The sequence below is a fragment of the Cucurbita pepo genome, chromosome LG17 (assembly GCF_002806865.2).
Source record: "Cucurbita pepo subsp. pepo cultivar mu-cu-16 chromosome LG17, ASM280686v2, whole genome shotgun sequence".
Taxonomy (NCBI): domain Eukaryota; kingdom Viridiplantae; phylum Streptophyta; class Magnoliopsida; order Cucurbitales; family Cucurbitaceae; genus Cucurbita; species Cucurbita pepo.
Genome location: NC_036654.1, coordinates 2,855,373 through 2,877,149, shown reverse-complemented (window position 1 = coordinate 2,877,149; position 21,777 = coordinate 2,855,373). Strand labels below are relative to the sequence as shown.

General features: G+C 37.7%; 4 protein-coding genes across 6 annotated transcripts; 1 reads left to right on the top strand and 3 right to left on the bottom strand.

Moving 5' to 3' along the window:
- Window positions 1-3,447: 3,447 nt before the first annotated feature.
- On the bottom strand, window positions 3,448-5,591 carry LOC111778761 (protein GRAVITROPIC IN THE LIGHT 1). Of its 2 annotated transcripts, XM_023658736.1 has the most exons (2): window positions 4,427-5,591; window positions 3,448-4,150 (listed from the first exon to the last, which is right to left on the bottom strand). In XM_023658736.1, exons 1-2 carry the CDS (start codon window positions 5,380-5,382, stop codon window positions 3,847-3,849), a joined length of 1,260 nt encoding a protein of 419 aa, XP_023514504.1. In that variant the 5' UTR covers window positions 5,383-5,591; the 3' UTR covers window positions 3,448-3,846. The 2 variants fall into 2 exon arrangements, with proteins under 2 accessions (XP_023514504.1, XP_023514503.1); XM_023658735.1 differs by having other exon boundaries at window positions 3,448-5,591.
- A 2,219-nt stretch (window positions 5,592-7,810) lies between these two features.
- LOC111778760 lies at window positions 7,811-12,107 on the bottom strand. 2 transcript variants are annotated; one of them, XM_023658734.1, is made up of 8 exons: window positions 11,468-12,107; window positions 11,157-11,250; window positions 10,369-11,072; window positions 10,064-10,172; window positions 9,783-9,967; window positions 9,207-9,686; window positions 8,404-8,502; window positions 7,811-8,283 (listed from the first exon to the last, which is right to left on the bottom strand). In XM_023658734.1, exons 1-8 carry the CDS (start codon window positions 12,011-12,013, stop codon window positions 8,215-8,217), a joined length of 2,286 nt encoding a protein of 761 aa, XP_023514502.1. In that variant the 5' UTR covers window positions 12,014-12,107; the 3' UTR covers window positions 7,811-8,214. The 2 variants fall into 2 exon arrangements, with proteins under 2 accessions (XP_023514502.1, XP_023514501.1); XM_023658733.1 differs by having other exon boundaries at window positions 9,207-9,967.
- Window positions 12,108-13,829: 1,722 nt separating this feature from the next.
- On the bottom strand, window positions 13,830-15,279 carry LOC111779135 (crocetin glucosyltransferase, chloroplastic-like). Its single transcript, XM_023659211.1, has one exon. The coding sequence runs from the start codon at window positions 15,276-15,278 to the stop codon at window positions 13,932-13,934; it is 1,347 nt and encodes a 448-aa protein (XP_023514979.1). The 5' UTR covers window position 15,279; the 3' UTR covers window positions 13,830-13,931.
- Window positions 15,280-19,243: 3,964 nt separating this feature from the next.
- Window positions 19,244-20,911, top strand: LOC111778338 (crocetin glucosyltransferase, chloroplastic-like). Its single transcript, XM_023658095.1, has 2 exons — window positions 19,244-20,010; window positions 20,134-20,911. Exons 1-2 carry the CDS (start codon window positions 19,244-19,246, stop codon window positions 20,720-20,722), a joined length of 1,356 nt encoding a protein of 451 aa, XP_023513863.1. The 3' UTR covers window positions 20,723-20,911.
- The last annotated feature ends 866 nt before the right edge of the window (window positions 20,912-21,777 follow it).

Here is a 21,777-nt window from a genome sequence, read left to right as displayed (position 1 = left end):
CTAGATGTTGTACCCGTGACAATTCTCGATCCATTTAAGACTCACTTTAGCACACGCATAGGCTTTGGGCTATGCGTCGAGGTGTTTGATTTTTAGAAGTTGCTCTATGTTACAATTGCACTCTTTTGAGTTTTGATGACGAGATAGCAATTATGTAGCATTTGTTCGAACATATCAAACAAGTTAGCCGTGTAAAAAATCAAACTTCATGGACAATCTTGACCTATTGTCGAGCCTCAAACCATGTTTTCAGAGAAAATGTATTATAAAACATAGGCGAGGGATGTTAGTTGAAAATAATTTGAAACAAAGCACTGTAGATGTTAATTGTATTGAATATGTGTACAAGAGATTACACTACTTGGTCAGGGAGAGAGGCTTGACGACAACGTCCTTTATAGTATATTTTGAGGCATTTTATGTCAACCAGTATAGACATGATTTTTCGATATAATACACAAATATTGTAATAACAAAATAATACAAGATAAAAAAGAGTATGGTATGACATGGACATGCAGTCACAGTCACCAGGCAACACACACTCTAGACAAGCATGACCATTAAATCCTCTCTCACTTAATTGGTTGACACTCCTGTCAACAGACTAGACACTTCATGTTCTTCTGAACAGGTCAACGTCAAATATCAAAATTTTGAGTTCTTTGACATCTTGGTTCCTTTTGAAAGCTTTGGATTTCGATATGTTGAGCCCATCATGAGCTTGACTCGGTGCTTGATTTTCTATAGCCTGCATGGTTAGGTTCACTCGGGTATTCAATTCAGTCATCCCTACTTTGATGGTGTCTATCGTTATCCTAAAATCTTCTGACTACTCAGTTAAAAAGTTTCAATATGGTCTTTTGTGAACTATCTAGCTCTTTGGCATTCGTACATGTGTGCTACAAAACTCTTAGAGCTACCTCTACCTTATGAGTTACTCAATCATGTAGCTTTCTCTTCTAAGGAATCAACCCTAAATATCAATTATTTCATTGGCAGTCCATCCAAGTGAGCGTTCATAGCGTCAATTCCACCAACTTTTTCATCAAGTTCAGCTACTCGACCTTCTAGAAAATTAACCATATTGGGACTTCTTTCAAGAACAACATTTCATATTCCATCTTAGTGAGTCGGTTGACTTGTGATTTAACCAACTGCTTTGTCACCGATATTGTTTCAGTCTTAATGGCGCAAGGAGCTAACTTAGCTTTAATATCACTTGTCACAATCGCACCCTTTTGGCAATTGGAGAGCGATTGTGCGGCATTTGTTCTAATCTAGCAAACGTGTCAGCCGTGTAAGAATTGAATTTCGCAAACAATCTTCATATATGGTCAAGCCAAAAGCCACATTTTGAGATTTTTTTTTATTTTTATAAAACATGAGCGAAGAAATTAGTTGAAAACAATTTGAAAGAAAGCTTTGCACATGTCAATTGCATTGAAAACACGTGGGCAAGAGAGGTTACAACACTTGGTAGAAGGGTTGATGACTATTTGATCCTCTTACACTATATTTTGAGGCATTTCATATCTGATAAAAGTATACATGATTTTGCCGAAATATCATATACACATAAATTGTAATATAAAATAATACAATAGGAAAACAAGATAAAAATGGTATGATATGGTCTAGACATACAACACACTCTAAACAAGCATGACCATGACATTTTGCGTGCATATAACTACTTAATATATTAGGTACCTCAAGATCATGTATGATTAAATCTGTGATGCTACATGCTTTGAGATTACTCATTATATAGCAAGACTAACTTCTCATAGTGCATCTTGAGATCACAAATCACAGTATGACAAGATTTGTGTTGGTGTATATTTGAAATATTTTTTTATGTATAAGATTAGTTCGGTCTGTTGTGCATATTGATTTACACCAATGTGTGTCTTAAAGTTAATGTTTCGTATATCATCTCTTGAAAGGACTATAGTTAAAGGAATTTTGTAAGTATTTCATGCCAGAGTGTTTATAGTGTTTATCGACGACATAGGGTTTAGACCCTTTTGGTTCCGAGCTCAACTCAAACATACTCAAATCCTCAAATCTGATTGAAATTTAAAGTCATCCTAAGCTTTCAATTCTCTCTCTCTCCCTAAAATCAGAGTTCCCAAAAATATACTTTCGATAACTATTTTTTAAACAAAATTTTCAAATCGTACTTTTCTTACAAAAGTAAATTACTTTTTAGAGGGCTCAGTAGTGTCCCAACAAAAGAAAAGGCTAATTTCTCTCTGTGGGAGATTTCAGAAACGAAATCTTCTGAATCTGTTTAGATATGAACAAAAAAAGAAAAAAGTTTAAAAACCAGTTTTCAGTTGAGGTTCTTCTACTGTAATCATATTGAAATTGGTAGCTACGAACTTAACCTGACATTATACATAGTGAACTGATGAAAATTTATATGAGAAAAACATCAGCTAAGATACTCAAAACTCGAATTCATATAGAACTACATAGAAACTTTCTAAACAATGGATGTTATTTTGTTTTCGAGAACAAAGTTCGAATGAATGAATGAAAAAAAAAAAGGAAGGAAAGTCCAATTCAGAAGGAGCCAAAAGAACAAAACAAAGAAAAAACACATGAAAATTACAAAAAGGAGCTTCATGATTTGAATACAAAAGTCAAATATTTAGTCCAAACATTGGGGGCTAAACAAAAAACAAAGCACTCATAAATATCATAATCCAACATAAACTAACACAACTACAATTCCACCTACCCAATGGAGAAAGCCAATCTATAATCCTGAGGAAACAATGGCAGACAAGCAATGAAGGAACAACTGACTGCAAAAAGATTATGTCAATCGATATAATCATCAAAGTTCAAGAACCGAACTTATAACTTAACCTCGCAGGAACAACCTGGTATCTTCGGGGCAAAAAACAATTAAGAGAGTTGCAAAGCCAACCCAGCTAGAAAATCATAGGAAACCTAAAATTGGGGCTTCTGGTTGAAGTTTTGAACAGTTAAGAAATAACCCTAAGTAGCTATTGAGTAAAAGCAAGGTCAAGGTGCTATTTGGGTACATTTTCTATGGAAGTATTCTTAAAACTGCTTCGTAAAACAACGCCGACGGTTGGTTCTACAAACACATCAGGGTTGTTCTCAAGTCCAGGGTTAATTTGAGAACAACTCAACCAAAGATAAACTTTCAAGAAGTCACCATCTAAACCTACTTTCTGTACTAAAGAACAAAAATTTGGTTTTAAAAAGCAGTTTTTTAACCAATACCAGACAATATCTAGTGGTTGAACTATAAAATTCCAACAAATAAGCTGAATATTAGCATTAACTAACAAATTTCAACAAATAAGATTCTAATGCTAAAGTAAATATGCTTAGTTCTGCTGCTAATTTATGCATGGCCCATGACAGCAATAGGGTATCTCTCAGAAGGAATTCAATATGAAAAACTGAAGGAAACAGAAGATTAATCATTAATAATATGATGAATGTAATCAGTTGATCTGGATACACAATTTGGTTATGTATATTAGTGAGTGATAAACTGGAAAGGAGAAAAAAGATCTATAAAATTGACCCTGCACAATACTCACAGTAAGGAAAAAAAGAGAGGAAGATAGAAAGATTTACAACGTGTGGCTGCTGAGGTTGCAGTTTATCTGTGTCCAGCAGTGATGAACGCTCTCAGGTGGTGCATAGTTCATTCAGCTTTCTTGCTTCAAGAACGCCACAACAAGGCATCTGTTAAGTTCATGAATTCTGAATTCTGTGGAATTTGGAATCATAACATGAAAGGGGAGGAGTCATTTTCCTCGGTAAACATCCCATTACTAGCTTTTTTTTTGTTTTTCAGCCTTTGCCAAGAGCTTCCTCAAGATACACCTGAGACTGGATTACCGTTCGCCCAATTTTAAAACCAGGAACGACCGTAAACCCGACTTTCGCCCTGGATTTAAAAGGTGGAATGTATCTTCTTGTAACATCTTCCATGTATACCATTGAGAACTCTGCACCCCTTTCAACTTGAAATACTTCCACAATGGGATCAAAAGAGAAGGCCAGCTTATGCAACATCCACACTGAGCTAGCCATTTTAATAAACGACTTATAGAACACGCTGACTGACCGCCACGACTTCAGAATGTCTTCTTTCCTATCCAAATTACTGAAAATTGATGACTCCATAGTAGGATGGATAAGTTCTTGATATTTTCTCTCACAAAATTTTGAAAACGCACATTGAGGATTTACACTTAGAAGTTCCATTGGATTGCTTGAAACATGCTCGAGTAATTGCTTAAGAGAAATGCTATTTCTGTCCAAATTCTGAGATTGTTCATTACAGAAACTCTCAGTTTCACCCACACCAAAAATTTCTGAATCAAAACTTCGAAACATCCCTAAACAAACATATGATAAGAATGCATACCGATTATGCGCTTTCTTCGCATATCCAATCTCTCGGTGAACTGAATTGGCAGCTAAATCCATATCCCACGAAGCTTTTTTCATCAATTCCATCAAAACTTTGGTAAAATTATACGTTGCTCTACAAGCATCGTGTAATATAGAATCGAATACTCTAACAGACATTAAAACATCAGAAGGCGCATTCAAATTAACAGATAACTTCTTCGATAACCTCGAATTAGACTTCTGCAATTCTCCCAGCTTTTTTCTGAGGGCTAATACCTCAGAATCCTTCCGATCAATCTCGGACTGAGCCCGGTCCGAGACGGTGCCAAGCGTTCGAAGCTTACTTTGATTCTCTTGCACCTGCGCCTCCAAACAAGAACCAACCGGAATGGAAGTACTTTCATCAGGATTTCTACGATAATCTTTATAAAAACGTTTGAAATCAGAGAGCTGCTGCAGGTGCGAGACCAATACCCTATCAGCGGCCGTCACTTTCTCTTCAACAAACGGAACATGAGCAGTCTGCAATTGGATATACGAAGCTTCAAACGAAGAAACCGTAGCGAAAATGGACGAAACCAAAGTCTGAATCATCTCCGTATTATCAATTCCATTTCGCCTCTTTTCCGTTCCTCCTCCCTCAACTTTAGTCTCCGCCTGATTCAAAGTCCTCAAATAATCCGGAACCGGTTCCAATTTCTTCAGATTGGGAGGCGCCAAAGGCTTAATAACCGCAGACGGCAAAGAGGGAAACAAATCGAAGGCGGAATCGGGTTTAATGACGACGACTTTCTGGTCAGTAATAACCTCCTCAGCAGAGTCCAAGAGCGAAAAGCCATCAGGTTCATCAGCAGCATCGTCATCGGCAAAGAATTCGAAGGTCTTAGTCTTGAAAGCGAGGGCGAATTTCTGAAACATCTCAGAGATCTGAGGGGACTTGTAGTTGGAGGAACCGTCCATGTCGGGCATAACTGGAAACTGGAGATCAGGGAAGAAGTGGAAGGAATTTCAGTGAGTTGAATGAAGAAGAAAAGAGGGAATTGAGAAGAATTTGAGAAATGGAGAATGGTATGCGTTGAATAACTTTGAAGCAAGGTATGAGTGCGGAGGGTTTATCGAGAGAGAGAGAGTGGGGCTTAATTTCCACTCAGTTCTGTTCTTCCCTTTTTCTTTTTCTTTTTATTTTATGTGCAACGGTAATGAGATGGAGCTAACATTACAGCTATATATATATATATATATATATATATATATTAATATTATTATTTTTAAATATCTAATTACATTTATTACACCCGTCAAATGGTTTGGGATACAGTTACAAAACGAAATATAAAAAACTCAAATATAAAGACAGGTTGAAGCTCTGGAATGACCCACTCTTTAACAACAAAGCTCTCGAACGCTCTTCCACCTCGACCAGTAACTGCGAACACAAGAAAAAGGAAGAGGAAATGGGTGAGTATAGAAATACTTCGGAAGTAATTTTACTTGTAAGTTCTTATCGCATCTTTAACCTAGTAAGTTACCACGAATTTTGTAGTAGGGCCCTAAAAGGTCCAGTCTAGTTCAAGGTGCTCTCGTTACCGTTACAACATGTGATTGTGGCACCTATCCTGATATACATCTACTTATGTAGTCTCTTGTCCCATCCAAGGCGGGTTTATTTTATACACACTAAGGATCTCCTAAATAGGGTTTTGTGTTGTAAACACTTCATAAGAGGAGGAGTGGGACCAATAGGTTGACATAGTAATTGGTCAACATGTTTACTCCCTCAAGCTTAGTGTGACTTTATGGTCCTATGGAACATTCCGCGTAACCTTTTACGGATGATGTTTAGATTATCCTATGTCATACTATTTTATCAGATTTTATTAACTAGAATACCAGTTAGTCACTACAAGACAAAGTAAGTTACCTAAGTTTAGGAATAGAAAAGTTGAACAAGTTATCCAAACCTTGAACTGCTCAAAACTTCAAGGCCTCTCCAGATGCTAAAATAACTATAAAGTTTAAGCTCGAACTTCCTATAACCTAGAGAAAATCTCATGGAACTTAATAAGATAAGAATGCGCGATAGCCTATAAGTAAGTTGCTTAACGAGTATTTTACAATCACCACATTTTACATTTTTTTTAGGCAACTATTGACCACTGGTCGAGGTGGAGGAGGGTTTGAGAGTTGCACAGTCGGAGTCATCTAGTGATGTCAATTTTTGTGAATTATGGGGTCTTGTATTTGTTTACACTTGCATTTGTGAATTATGCCATGACAATATTTTGTCACGTATAAGAGTGAATATAAAGTCCACTTGAATATAGATCGATGGGTTAAAACATATGACACTACTTAATAAGTTTAAAATTTCATCGTTACATTTTAGATTTTGTTTAGCTTTTACAAAAAAGTACAGATAAAAACTAATTGTATTGTCATGTCAACATAAATAATATACTTTTTTTTTTACCGTTCTAAATATAAAAAATTTATAATATTCGTCATTTATTATTTTTCTTTAGTACAATAAATATTAGGTATGAGAATTTGAATATTGAAATAAACGGTTTCCATTTTCAGTACATGTTTAGTTTCGTTAAGACTTAGACAAATAATTGTTTTATTTGTTATTGAGAATGGAAAATGAGAGCTTACCTAATCTTCTCTCTAATGTGAATAAAGGGTGAGAATAAGACATAGTGATGTGTTTTTGGGAAGTTTCCACTATATATATGATTGAGTGACAAATGTTTTGTAGGGAAAAGGTTTGGTTGGTTTGAGGCAAGGGCAGGTTGATGATGACCAACCATTATATGGGATGGCCAAAGACGCAGCTTTAAAGTGGAAGTTGCCATCTTTTATGCAGACAAGTGCAAGTAAAACCCTCTCCAACCTTATTTCCCTTTCCCACCTCCAAACAAACTGACTGCCCACACTAATAGAAAAAGGGCAAAACACAAAGAATCATTGCCAATTATGCATTACACCCACCAAACATTGGCCTTGTTCCATGCAACACTCACAAAAATGTGGCCTTGGATCTTTTCTGGCCTTCCATTTTACAACTAGTATTGGTGAGTCTCCATGAGATCTTATATCGTATAGGCATTTCTACTGACAGAGTGGATAGGTACCAACATTTTCACTCCTTTTAATAAAATTATAAATGAATGGCCCAAAATTGCTGAATTTTGGGAACCAGGGTCCACTGTACACCTAAATCTCAACTAAATTTTCATCTTTACGACGGTTGGTTAGGGATGTTGAGGCATTGTACCGCCTACTCCACGCACTTACAATTACTAATTCAATAAAATACAAAGGTGATTTTGAAAACTACTTTAAAACTTGCTAATATTCAACTACGTACCTTCCCCTAATAAACAATGGCAGATGGTATGACTAAATCACTCACTCTTAATTTCAACTCAAGATCACATCAATGAAGTTAATATACACCCCTTACCAACCCACCAATAATCTACAGTATACATAATCCACTCTGTTACTGTTATGCTACTATCGTTCTTTTAAAGAAAAAGAAAAGGTATTGACACCTTCAATTTTAGGTGTCTAAAAAGATTATGAAACTTTACACATATTTAGAGGTCAACCAGAATGAAACCTTTTTCTTCCTTCATCGTCAAGAAGCAATCCTTTCACTCTGTGATGCAAATGCCTTTCATATGGAAAGAAAGACCATCCAATTCATTCATGCAATCCTAGCCTCACATATGCACAAAGAGTGAAGGCTGTAACTTTTGTCACACTATTCAGATTCGAAGTCTTCATCACGTTGCTCTATTTGCCACCTTCAATCTTTCTTTTCTTAATTTCACTAGAAAATCGAACATTTGGTCGTTGGGGGCACTGTCAAAGACAACGAACTTTCAATGACTAAGCAAACTTAATCTTCAAAGGCTTGACATTGAAGAGAACATATAGTTTTAAATGGAAGAAACAAATATTGCTAATATATGGAGACTGTACCATGATTCTGCTTTGAATGTCAAGTTTGCAGTTCATTTGTAGAAGGCGGTTTTTTGCAACTAACTCTGCTTCAGATGCTTTCCTACAAGCTTCTTTCACCTGTAAATGCATGAAATAGAGCTCTGATATTTCATGGTCAAGGTTATTACACGAGTATGCAAGCCAGCTTAAAAGGAAGTGACATAAAAGTCTGGCTGAGTAGGACTATTGAAGCTTTTTCATTAAAAAAAAAAAAATTGAAAACTCTTAGGTGTTGGATTTGTCCCACGATCAAAAAAAATATGTCGAAACAAGAGAAGCAAAGTAAAAATTTGAGGAGAGAGATATTTTGATCCTGGGACAAGTCCAACATTTGGTAGTAGTAACTAACTTCCTAAACTTTCTTTAAAACCATTAACGGTCTTCAGCACAAAACTTGGTGGCAACTACTGCTCATTCTCCTAATTCTCCTATAATTGCTCCATAAGTTAGTAACCGTACTTAACTTATTCTACAAAATCAAGTTTATTAGCTCACATCAGGCAGTCACGGTGACATAATAAACATCAAAATTACAAATTAAATAAAGTAATTACTTCTTTCCTGTTACTAGAATCAATTACTCTCTTAAGACGAGATTTACCAGTGTAACATGTGTATACTATTACAGTAGCGCATTATTGGTCATATGAAATACTGAAGTTTTTAAATGAAATGAGTGCCAATCAATTAAAATGTAAGACAAAAATACAGCAATAGCTCAAAGCAAGGAAAATTTCAAAGCAAAATCTTAGGAAAGCACAATAACTAATTTAAGCACTTACCTTATTTGAATGATATCCAGCATCACCATATGCACCATCAGAACATTTTTCCAGCACATCACGTATAAACGACAATTCTTTCATCAAGTCTGAAGCAACTACTTTAGCATCTTGCAGCTGATTTCGAGAAAATTCAAATGCTCTTTCAGCATGGAGACGAAAAGAGGAACAGTTCAAACAATTGCAGATTCCTCTGCATCCTCGTGGGTTTTGCTTACGAATTCCCTTTCCAACATTAATGCGCCTTGCTGGTAGAACACATGCTTCTACACATAAAGGATTAGGTTCTAAGCTGTTTCTCTCAGAAAGTTTAGCGGCATCAGAAACATTATCTGTCAAATTTGTGCAGCCTTCTGAAGTGATTGGTGATTGTTGAGAGACCATTCTAGATCCTTTTCCAGTAAGCAGATCATAACTAGATAAGACTGCTTGATCATACAATTGAGGGTCCACTTTCAACATACATGTATCCAACATCTCCTGTTCAGAATGCAAGTGATGCATCTGTAATTTAGGTGATGATAGAAGTTCATCATTGAGTCCATTATGCAATAGAACTTTTTCTGTTTCACAAACCATTTCGTTCATAGTATTCGACCCAGGCATTGAGGGAGTATCTAAACTTCCATCGCATGGCATGTTGCAAGATGCTAAGCCTTCTGATCTATCCCGGGAATTGTGAGAATTTGAACTCGGTGATTGCAAATTCATAGTTGGCAATTCTTTCTCCGGTCTTGGAGAGTCAATGTTTCCCGAAGCACCTGAGAATATAAAATATTGATAAAAATCAGTCTTTAACAGAATCAACAAGCACAACTATATGGAATGAAGATTATCCTGGGGGAGTGGATGCATACAGTTTTCTGGGTTATCTTTAAAAAGATCCTCAAGGAATGGAAGCATCCTACGATAGCTAACTGAAACTTGGTTGTATTTCGACTTCAATTGTACAAGTGGATTGCGAACCTGATAAGTAGTTAATTATATTAGTAGTAATACACACACACACAACAACAATAGTTTGATGATCAAGTTGGATGTCATTCCCCAAGGCTGCAAAACATTCATTTCCAAATTATGGCACCCACCAAAAGCAATCATGCAGAATGTTTAAAGGAGGTAGCAGAAAAGGATATAAGTAAAACCATTTCATGAATCTCACCACTTTGTTTCTAACACAGGGACCATATTTCTTGTCACTCTCTGTAGCAATGTTGCAATCATTTTCACCAACAGTGGAACTACCAAGATATTGATCTGTGCCTCGAGTGCATGACACTTTTTCGTTCTTCCTTTCTTCCTTCACTAGGTTACAAGCAATGTCAGAATCCAATGATGATATCTTGATTTCTTCCTTGGAATGATTTTCTGATTTGATATCCTCAGAAACATTGTTACACAACTTCTCCGAAACATGGGACTTAAAGTTGTCTACTTCTGAGGAAAGATTTGAAGATATAAAGGGATCTCCTCCATCAAGCCTCTCAATTACGAAGGTTTTGGATTGTTCATTAGAGAATCGATCCTCTATCTGATTCTCTGAGGGCCCTCCATTCTCTGTCAGCTTTTTGTCAAGAGAAGAGACAGAAACTACATCCCTTTTCAAACCAGAATTCTCTTTGACTAAAGTCGGGTCATTCCTTGAATCACTGCCATTCTGAAAGTTTTTAGCATCCCCATTATCTGGAGGCGTTGAATTTAGCTTCATAGTGTTACATGATATGCCGTAGGCCAAAACTGCATTATTTACACTAGTATCTGAATCAATAAAAGATGACTCATTGGCACGATTACACAGATTAGATTCAATATTTTCCTTCTTCAAATTTTTTTCACGTTTTGAGCACAAATCTCCTTGTAGGATGTCTGTAGCATATTGGCAATTAAAATAAGTTAGTGCGAAAATAAACCTGGATAAATAGTAAAGAACATAGTGGGCACAGAAGTTACAATTGTCGCCATCCAGCAAAAAGGGCAGCAATCTTTTGTAGGCAATGGAACCAGGTGCCTTGAATAACTTCCGTTTAGAACATGGTTTGAGCACCTAATTCATTATTTCAAGACCCATATTAGACTAACATAAACAAGAGAGTATTAGCAGTTCTAATTACTTCAAACATTCACTAATGACAATAATCCCATGAGGTCTATTGATTGAGCCAACAGAAGAGCATTCGTAAGAAATCAATGCAAAATAATAATAGCAATAATAGTAAAATAAAACCAATGGAGGGAAAATTCAACTTAATCAAGATACTTACGGATCCAGTTCTAGTAACAGAGTCAATTCTACAGTCAGCTTTCGCACAAATATCCCCTAAAACGCTTCCATGGCTTGAGCGAGGACATCCATTTGAAGAAGCCGCCACAAGACCCCCAGCCAGAACCTCCGCATCAGGAGGTGTAGAATGCACCAGTTCCACACTCTTCCCATCACATCTCCGATCCTCGTCGCCCAATTCAACACACCCATTCGAATTGCGAAAATTCTCATTCCGGACCTCTGCAGTTATGGAGATTTTACCGACTCCACTATCTCCATTCGGACAAGTTCCATTGGCGGTAATCGGCCCATCTTTGTCGCTAATCTGCCCTTCCGATGGCTCCGAAGAGCGATTATCTAAATTGGGAGAGAAAACTCGCTTGATACGCAGATCCTTCGCAGCATAATACGAAATATTATCCCCAACTTTGGATGCAAGTTCATCCGATTGCGGCAGGCTCTTGGGTTTTTTGCGGGGTAAATGGAGGAAGCCAGCTTGTAGAGGTTGAGGTTGATGAACAATGGAGGAGCGTTTGGAAGCCATAGAACCACGCTTTGATTCCACGGGAAAACCTCGTATCTATGGCGATGATAGTCAATTGGAGAGGGAAGGAGGGAAAGAGTGAGAGCGGGAAGAAGAGGAGATGGCGGGAAGCCTAGGGGAAACCGCTTAGAATTATGTTAATGGCGGGAAATTTAAATGGGCCGGCCCATGAGGAAACCCAAGCCCAATTTCAGCACTGAAATGCAAAATTTTCACATGGTAGCATTTATCTAATATGTTAATACAAAATTTAATTTAAATAATGTTAATCAATAATAAATTAAAATTTATCTGATATGTTGTCCACGACACTATTGTTGTAGAGTTAGGCAATAACTTCCCAAGCTTAGATAAAGTCCATGATGACTTATTAGGGACAACAACTATTTATACGATTTTTTTTATTTGTCTTTAAAACGTGCAAAATTTTATCTTATTTTTATTTTTATTTTTATTTTATTTATCTTCACCTTTGTCTTTTGAGTGATTGGAGATTCGAATCTCGAAAATCGAGTCACCACAAATCAAAGCTTAAAGTTTAGTGACGATTGTGGAAAAAAAAAAAGTGTCCTTTTGTTTTGAAAAGTCGCGGTGACATTTCTAAAGTGACGTTGATAGCACACATAATCGTCATCCGATACGTAGTTTGTTGCCCACAAGGGTCCGAAGAAGATTGGTAATATCCAAATTCCTTAAATCATAATAATCAATGACAATGATAGTAACCAACCCAATCAATGTCAATTCACAGCCTAAAATCAAAATAAACCATTTACAATGCCAAAATTTTGGTCCTTTATTTATTGAACTGGCTTGTTTGAACATGTATTTAAGTGGGAAGTATAATCTTGACTTTTTTTATTGGCTATTCACCTCTTGTAATTTGTACGTTACATATTTAGACAAATGCGACTGTTATTATTTTATCTAGTTAGAATGTTACTATTACTCTCAGAGATGTTCACAGGGCAGAGACAGGGAAGCCTTCTTCGTCCCCATCTCCTCCACCTATTTCATTTCCTATCCTCGTAAAAATTTTCATTTATTTTGTAGAGGATTGAAGTGATGGAAAATTTGAAGGAATTGGGTTTCGTGTGGGTAACTATTTTTTATTTATTATTATTTTAAAAAATGATTATTTCAAAAAATTTCATTTTTCAATATAATCTTTATTAAAAATGATTAAAAAAAATCAATACCATTAGTCTTTTGTTTGAATATTATAATTAGAATCTCAAAATTAACTATTTTTTTTTGTTTCTTTTATTATAGCCAAAAAGTTGGCGAGGACAAGCAAGACGGGAAATTAGGTGCGGACAAAGACGGGGAATATAATCTTGTCATCGACCCCATTTATCTAAAAAGAAAAAACTGTTCCCTACTCCCTCTTTTATTTACCGTCTAAACAGGAACCCCTCCCCATTTCAAGTAGATCCTTTCACATAAAATAGACATCTCTAATTACTTGTTAGGATTTGTTAGCTCTAATACTAATTGACGTGTTAGGATCGATATCAGTTGTTAGCTCTAATACTCATTGTTAGAATGGCTCAACAACTCATCTATAGACACAAAGAATATGAGAGAGAAAATACATGTTGGCAAGAGAAAACACAAGGACTAATGTTGGCTAAAAGTTTTATTAACAGATTTCAATTTACTAAATAGAACGTCTCATCTAACAAATATATATGTCTTTACCAAATATCTGATCTATATATCTATGATCTTCACCAAATATCTACTGTATATATGTTTGATCTTTAGACGTTAGGGTCCATATCCCAACAATACTCGGCTGTTATCGTTTTTGGGTTGAATAAGAAAAACCCTCCATATATAATAATCATTCATTTAGTGATAGCAAGAAAATAAAACAAATACATAAACAACAACATAGATAGTTTTAAGATCTCTCTCAATCTGTACCACCACCATCAATCTGAGACACAAAAGCCTGAAGATTCAAAGTTGAGGATCCACCTTCTTCCACAGCTTGCCTACCCAATTGCTTCCACACTTTGACATTCCTCTCAATCTCTTCATTCCCCATCACCAAATCCAAACATCGCCTAATCTCTCCCCTCTCAACAACCCCTTCTGAATTACCCTTCACTCTCACTCCCGTCTTCCACAAATCTTCCACAAGCTTCGCATTCGTCATCTGATCTATCTGCTGCGGAAACCCAACCACCGCCACCCCAAGACTCAAGCTTTCAATCGTCGAATTCCACCCGCAATGACTCACAAAACAACCCACCGACGGATGCTTCAACACTTCAATTTGACGGCACCACGACACAATTTTCCCTTTCATTCCCACCTTCTTGAACTTCTCCTCATCGTAATTGGATCTCACAACCCACATGAATGGCCGTCCACTCTCCAACAAACCATTCAAAACCTCCTCCTCTTGCTCCTCACACAACTCACAAATCGACCCAAATGATACATAAACAACCGAGCGCTCCGCCTTGGAGCTCAACCATCCGATATAATCCTCACTCGACACGTGGAAAAGATTGCCACCATCATCATGACTAGAAGGAATCAAGGGTCCGATTGCAATCATTTTCAACTCATCAATGGCTCGCAAGGCATCAGTTTCCAACGTGTCAAATGTGTTGACTAAGACTTTTGACCGAGTTTGTCCACCGAGGAATTCGAGTTGCTCTCTCATTGGAGGAATTATAAACGCATGGGGCCCACATGGGGAGAAGAAAGATGGCATATCACGAGTTGTAAACAATGGCAAGTTTGGTAATTCTATGCATGAAGATGGGGTTTGGAGTTTGTTGCAAATGGGTTCTTCATAGCCATGGAAGTAATGGAAGTACAAAGCTAAGACGGTTGCAGGCTGAGCGAAGAAAAGGGCTGAGGGTATATTGAAGGAAGTGGCGATGTCGGCTGCCCAATTGAGTAAGAGGCCGTAGATTAGGAAAGTGAAGGGGCGGCCTTTGTTGGCTGCGGAGGTGATGAGGTTGGTGAGAGATTGAGAGCCGCAGCGTTTGAGTTCAGAGAAGAAGTGGGTGATGTTGGCGCTGAGTTTGAGATTGTCGTCGTCGAAGCCGTCGGAGAACGTCGCGAAAGACAAGCCCTTTGTTGTTGGGGTTTGTTGGGCGTTGTTCATGCGGCGGGCGGCGGCGATGGTGGTGGCGAAGGTGACATCAATGTTAAGGTGTATGAGTCGCTTGGCGAGTTGGAGGGAAGGGTTTATGTATCCTTGGGAAGGGAAGCATACGAGAAGGAAGTGGGGGTTTCTCATCTTAAACCACTATGGTTAATTGGGTTGTTCTTGTTTTTTGGGAAAGATTTATTTATAGGAATCAAATATGAAGGGAGGTTCATGTTATTTTGCATACAAGAATGAGGTTGTCAATTCATTATTGGAAAAGGTGGAAGCTAGATCTTTGACTTATCTTCATAATCCTATCTTCATAATCGGAAAGTGTTGACTTGGATTAATTTGGATTACCTAATCCAAATCATTTTTATATATTTTTTTTTTTGTTGGGTTATGTAACACTGATTTTAGGAGGTAATTAATGATCATTGATTTTCTTCGTGAGATATGAAATATGTACCTATAATAAGATCATAGGATTTTATTGTAGGCCGAGAAGATCAAGACTCAAGTCGATGAAGAAGGAAATCATGTTCGGGATAGTTGTAAGATTAAAAGAATAGTCAAAGTCAAACTAAGGGCAAAACGGTCATTTTACCCTTGCTCCTACTTGAGCGGAATGGATAGTTGGAACATAGCAAGAAGGAGAAATGAAGCAAAAAGGGGAAAAAGAAAAGAGAGAAAAAAAGGAAGAAATTAGGGTTTAGGAAAGAAGAAGAGAAGAGAAGCTTGTCACCCCAAATCTGCCATTGGAAGTTGATCCAAGCCAAGAAAGCCTCAATAGAACTCCTCTTGGTGCTGGAAGAGAAGTTTGGGTGGTGGATTCGCTCATTAAGGGAAGAAAACCAAAGATCAAACAAGGTACGGTCATGGCTTTTCGATTTGGTTTGAGTGAAAAACCTTGAACCCCTTCAGAGATCAAACACGCACGTGGGTTTGCTCGTAGAACCCCTTCATAGCGCGTGAGGAGCACGTGTAGGAGCATGAGTAATACTGATCTTACTTTTATGGGAACTAGGATCCATCAAGAAAATTTTAGACTTTTTGGAATCCTCTCCGGCAAGAAATTCGAGTTCGAGAAGGCATGCGTCAACCATGTAAATAATCATTTTGATTCCCATGAGCAATACTTGTAGGAACCGCTTGAAATAAACATGCATGTTATCAAATTGATAATCCGAGCTAGCCAGACCTAATATATTAGTTTATAAGCCATGAAAAGGAATTAAATAAGAAAATCAATTGTACCTAATTCACTCTAGGATGTGATTGTGATATTGTATGGATGTGAAAGAAGGAAGGAAAATTTGTGAAATCTGCTCTCCGAGTGAAGATGGACGTTATCTTCCCGTCGAGCATGTTTGTTAATATTACATGAACTGCCGCATGCTAACTCAAGTGCATGATTGCTTGTGTTGTCTTTCTTGTTGAGAATAGGAAGAAACGAAGAGCCTAGACTAAGGTGCTTGACACTGAGTAGGCTAGACAAAGACCTAGAATGAGATACCTCTAGAATACCATGCATTCAGGTCCGCGGAAGGATGACTAGCGGACCCAGACCCTAGTATTCTAGATCACGACAAGTTTGAAAGACCTTGAGCGAGAATCCTAGAGATGAATGAATCCAAGTCTAAGCCACCAAGATCCGCCCTAGAAATACCTAGTAGGATACCACAGTAATTGTAGACAACCGAGGTAGCCCAACGGACTTGAGTAGTGTGGATAGTGTCACCAAAACCTCCACTTCCCTCTCTGTTCCGGTACCGTACTGTTAAGACAATACTCCGATACCGAGATCGTTGAGCCAGGCAGAGTCAAATAGGGGTAGTAGCTGACTGGCACAAATAGGACCCTTGAGTCGTAGAAACTTCTCCCTGAGCGGGCGAGCATGGGACCACGTAGGACAAACTAGTAGCTGACTGGCACAATGGGGATCACAACCCCCCAATTTTATTGGTAGTATGGCCTCGTGGAAGGGTTGTTAGCTAACCCCACAGATGATGTTCAGAGAGGGATATTGATTCAGATCCAGTCATACTCCCCCCTCAGTTTTACTTGTGAGGTCGCGCCTCATCCCAGGACACTGATCATCTACTGCATAAGTTCAGTAAGCCATCTGAGTTGTAGGAAAGAGAGTTGCAGCTTAGTCCGCACTCGCTAGAATCCCGAGACAAGGTCGTGGATACCTACTAAGATAAGGATGCGAAAAAAGCCTACAAGTAGCTTGCTTAATGAGTATTTTTATATTAATCTCTTTTTATTTTTTTTCTAGGTGAGTGATGCCACAAATCAAGGTGGGAGGGCGTGCGGGAGTCTTGAAGTCACAAGGGAGTGTTTTGAGGCATCTAGAAGTTTGTATATGTCATACATAGTTACTTCATTCATTTTATGTCCCACATACTTATTTTATGAAATTCTTACCTTACTTGAACACTTTGTTTTTTATATATATAAAAAAAGAGAACAAAATACAAAGGATAACAAAAAAAAATGAAAGATGAAGTAAGAATAGATTAAAAATTAGTCAAGAATATTTGTGAATAGATAAAGCACAATATATACATAGAGAAAGAAAATGAAAAATCCGAGTAAATATCAGAGGGCAAGAAAGTACATAATACTGCCACTTAAAATAACTCCATCAAATTCTTTCCTACAAGAGTAATACTATCTTCCATAAGACCGTAATAATAGAAAATGAGATCTTTAATAAAAATGAAAAATATATATATATAACATTCCAAGATTCTACTCCGGCAAAGTTTTTGATGCTCACATGAAATCTTAACACATTGATAAATTGACATATTTATGATATGATATAGTGTGATGCGATATGTTATGGTATGATATGTAAATGATAAAAGTTGTTATGTTCTGAAGCATGGAACATTATGATATGACATATTTATGTAATCTGAATGATATGATATGATTGACATGTAAAATGACGAACTAGCATGAATTACAACCCCAACGTATGCATGAAAGATATGAAAAATGTTATGATAGGTACGAAACGCTAGCGGGGTTGTATTAAAAGAGATAATGAAAATAGAAAAATGTTGGGACCTCATGCATTATTATGTGTTTATGCATTGGACTATACCCCTATTCCTTCACAATGATACGGACACGTAAACTACTAGGGAGGAGAACAATCATGTGTTTGACATAATTCTACCTTGACGGCTGCTATTTCTAACGGGTGTCCGATATCAAGAGCTACCAGAGAATACTCACCCAACAAGAAAAGGGGCCCAGGAAGTGTACGAATCGATTGGTGGGTCCATACTTGCACGTGTGAGCCATGTGTAGGAAATTAATTACATATCCAAGTTGCTCGTTAGGATAGCCGTCGTAGGAAAACAGACTATTATGATAAGTCTCATTCATGAAATTGCATGTGTTTGCATTTAACCACAATAGTGAAGTCACTTACTGAGTATTTCTTTAAATACTCGAGCCACGTGCTACTTCTATTTCAAGTAAAGGCAACACATCTCCGTACGACTGACAACGACATCGCAACTCGAGACCATTGCACATGCATAGAGTAGTCACATTTATTTTCTTAAACTTAGGCTAGAATAAAATGTTTTTAATTTAAACGTTTATTTATTTTAATTAGTCTTTTGTTATGTAGTCCTAAAGCTATTTTCAAACCAAGTAAGTACTTGACTGTATTTTGAGATAAAAGTTATATTTTATAAAAGTTTAAATGAACTATTTCTACATTATACAACAACGACCTTATGTTAAGTAGAAAATTTAGTGTCGTTACACGTTTAGAGTAGAATGAGTAGAAAAACAAAAATTGAATTTGTGAGAGAAGAAAAGTTATTTAAACATAAGTAGAAGACAAATAAAAAAACATAAAGGAGTGTCCAATTTTGTCTGGCCACGTGCCTGAAACCAGAACCACAAGCTACTTCAACCAAAAGAAATTGAGTTGGAACACTTAACTAATGCGTCATAGCAAATGTCATGTGCGAACACAATATTTGGATAAATTACGTCATAGCAAACGTCATTTATAAACTTCTCCCCTCCTTTTTATCTTATAAATTATCCCTCAACCAACCAACTGCTTGCATCTTATCAACATGGACAACACAGCACCCCACCGCCACCGTGTGCTGTTGATAACATACTCTGCTCAAGGACACATCAACCCCGCCCTCGAATTCGCCAAACGCCTAACGCGCCGCCGCATTGATGTCACCTTCGTCACCTCTCTCTCCGCCTATCGCCGCATGGGCAAAACCCCAACGCTGCCTCACGTGTCATTCGCCTCCTTCTCCGATGGCTATGACGACGGTTTCAAACAAGGGGACGACATCAATCATTTCATGTCGGAGCTGGAGCGACGTGGGTCTCAAGCTATTAAGGATATGATTGTGGCGGGTGTTGAACAAGGCCAACCCTTCACTTGCATTGTTTATTCTATACTCCTCCCATGGGTGGCTATAGTGGCGCGTTCCCTCCACCTTCCGGCGATTCTTCTTTGGATTCAACCGGCTATTGTTTTTGCTTTGTACTACTATTACAACTATGGTTATCATGACATAATTCAAAGCGTATTCGATGATCCGTTGGCAACTATTCAACTACCTGGCCTTCCATTGTTAACGGCTCGTGATCTTCCTTCGTTCTTTGGTTCTTCAGATGCTTATGAATTTGCTCTCCCAATATTTCGGAGGCAATTTGAATTACTCGAGCAAGAGACCAATCCAATGGTTGTAATCAACACATTCGACGAATTGGAGCACGACGCGCTTAGAGCGATTAGCAAGTTCCATTTGATACCCATCGGACCATTGATTCCATCAGAAGCCTCCTCCCGATGTGATCTGTTTCAATCTACTACCAGGTATGATATTGTCCATTTTGAACATAAACTCGATACTAATACAGTTGTATTCCTTACCTGTAGTTTTAAGTTTATGGGTTAGGGTTGAATTTAAATTTTGTTTTGTTCGTATTCTTTTAACAGTTATATCGACTGGTTGAACTCAAAACCTAAAGGGTCTGTAATTTACGTATCGTCGGGAAGTATATCAACGTTATCGAAGCACCAAAAAGAGGAGATAGCAAGAGGGTTATTAAGTTGTGGACGACCATTTTTGTGGGTGATTCGAGACATTGAAGAAGTAAATACTTTGAGTTGTAGGGAGGAATTGGAAGGTTTAGGAAAGATAGTGTCATGGTGTTCACAAATAGAGGTTCTATCAAGGCCAGCGACAGGATGTTTTCTAACGCATTGTGGATGGAATTCGACGTTGGAGAGTTTGGTATGCGGGGTACCGGTGGTGGTGTTTCCACAGTGGTCGGATCAGGGGACGAATGCGAAGATCATTCAAGACATGTCGGAGACGGGAGTGAGGTTGGAGGTGGGGATGGATGGCGTGGTTAAGCGAGAGGAGATAAAAAGATGCTTGGAGTTGGTGATGGGAGATTCAAAGAAAGGAGAAGAGATAAGGAAGAATGTGGTGAAATGGAAGGAGTTGGCTAAGGGAGCCACCGCCCACGGCGGTTCTTCATACTCAAACTTCAAGGCTTTTGTGGACCAAGTTTGTCCTTAATTTCTATAAGCTTTGAGAGTGATAAATTCCTAGGAGAGGGGAAGAGAAGAGGTGAAAGTTTATGCCACGTGAAAATTATGAGAAAATACAATCCACCCCTTGTTGAATAGTAGATGGTTTTTTTCATTTTTTCGGTAAGAGTATCTCATAAGTTTCTAAATAATTAGTTTGGTGTATAACAGGTTAATCTTATTGATACGACCCAATATTTTACTACAAACCATGACTCAAAACGACGATGAAATGCAAGAAATATTTAGAAAGACATCAAAATGAAAATCATTTATTTCAAAGAAAAAAAAAAAAAAAAAACATGAAGGTTTGTGTATAAAAGAAAGACTGGACTCTATGTGACAATCCACATCTCTCAAATACACCCTCTCTTGACCTGACACCTCACGCACCTGAAAAAGGAAGATATAGGAAGACTGAGTATAAAAATTATACAAAGTAAGTCACTAACTTGTAGGCTCTTATCGCATTCTATGCTTAACAGATAAACATGGACTTCTCATTGGCTCTAGGACGTCTGGTTCTAGTCTTAACCCCTAGGGCTACTTTGTTTCTCTGTCCTTTCATTTAAACCCTGAGAGTTTCTTATGCTAAGCTGTGAATGACTAGTGACCTACGAGAATCTACCTCGTGCATGGCTTTATGAGACTACTTGGTATTTAAACCCTGAAAGTTTCTTATGCTAAGCTATGAATGACTAGTGACCTACGAGAATCTACCTCGTGCATGGTTTTATGAGACTACTTGGTATCTTAGCTAGAGGTGAGTTGCAACCACCTAGGTCCATAATAATCTCCACTCATTTGGAAGGGGTTACCCCTCCCTTATCCCATCTAGCTAAATGATAGCTACAATGTGGGTCTCACGTTTTCCATGCTAAAACGTTTAGGAGTAGTTGGGTCTTGATCAGGAACCCCCTAATCCCCCCACAAAGCTATGACACCATTCACTCAACTTGCAGCATAAGAGTACCTCTTTAAGGTTGTTCGTATGTCGTGATGATCTGTTAGTTTTTTATTTTACGATAGTTTTTGGAGTGTGAG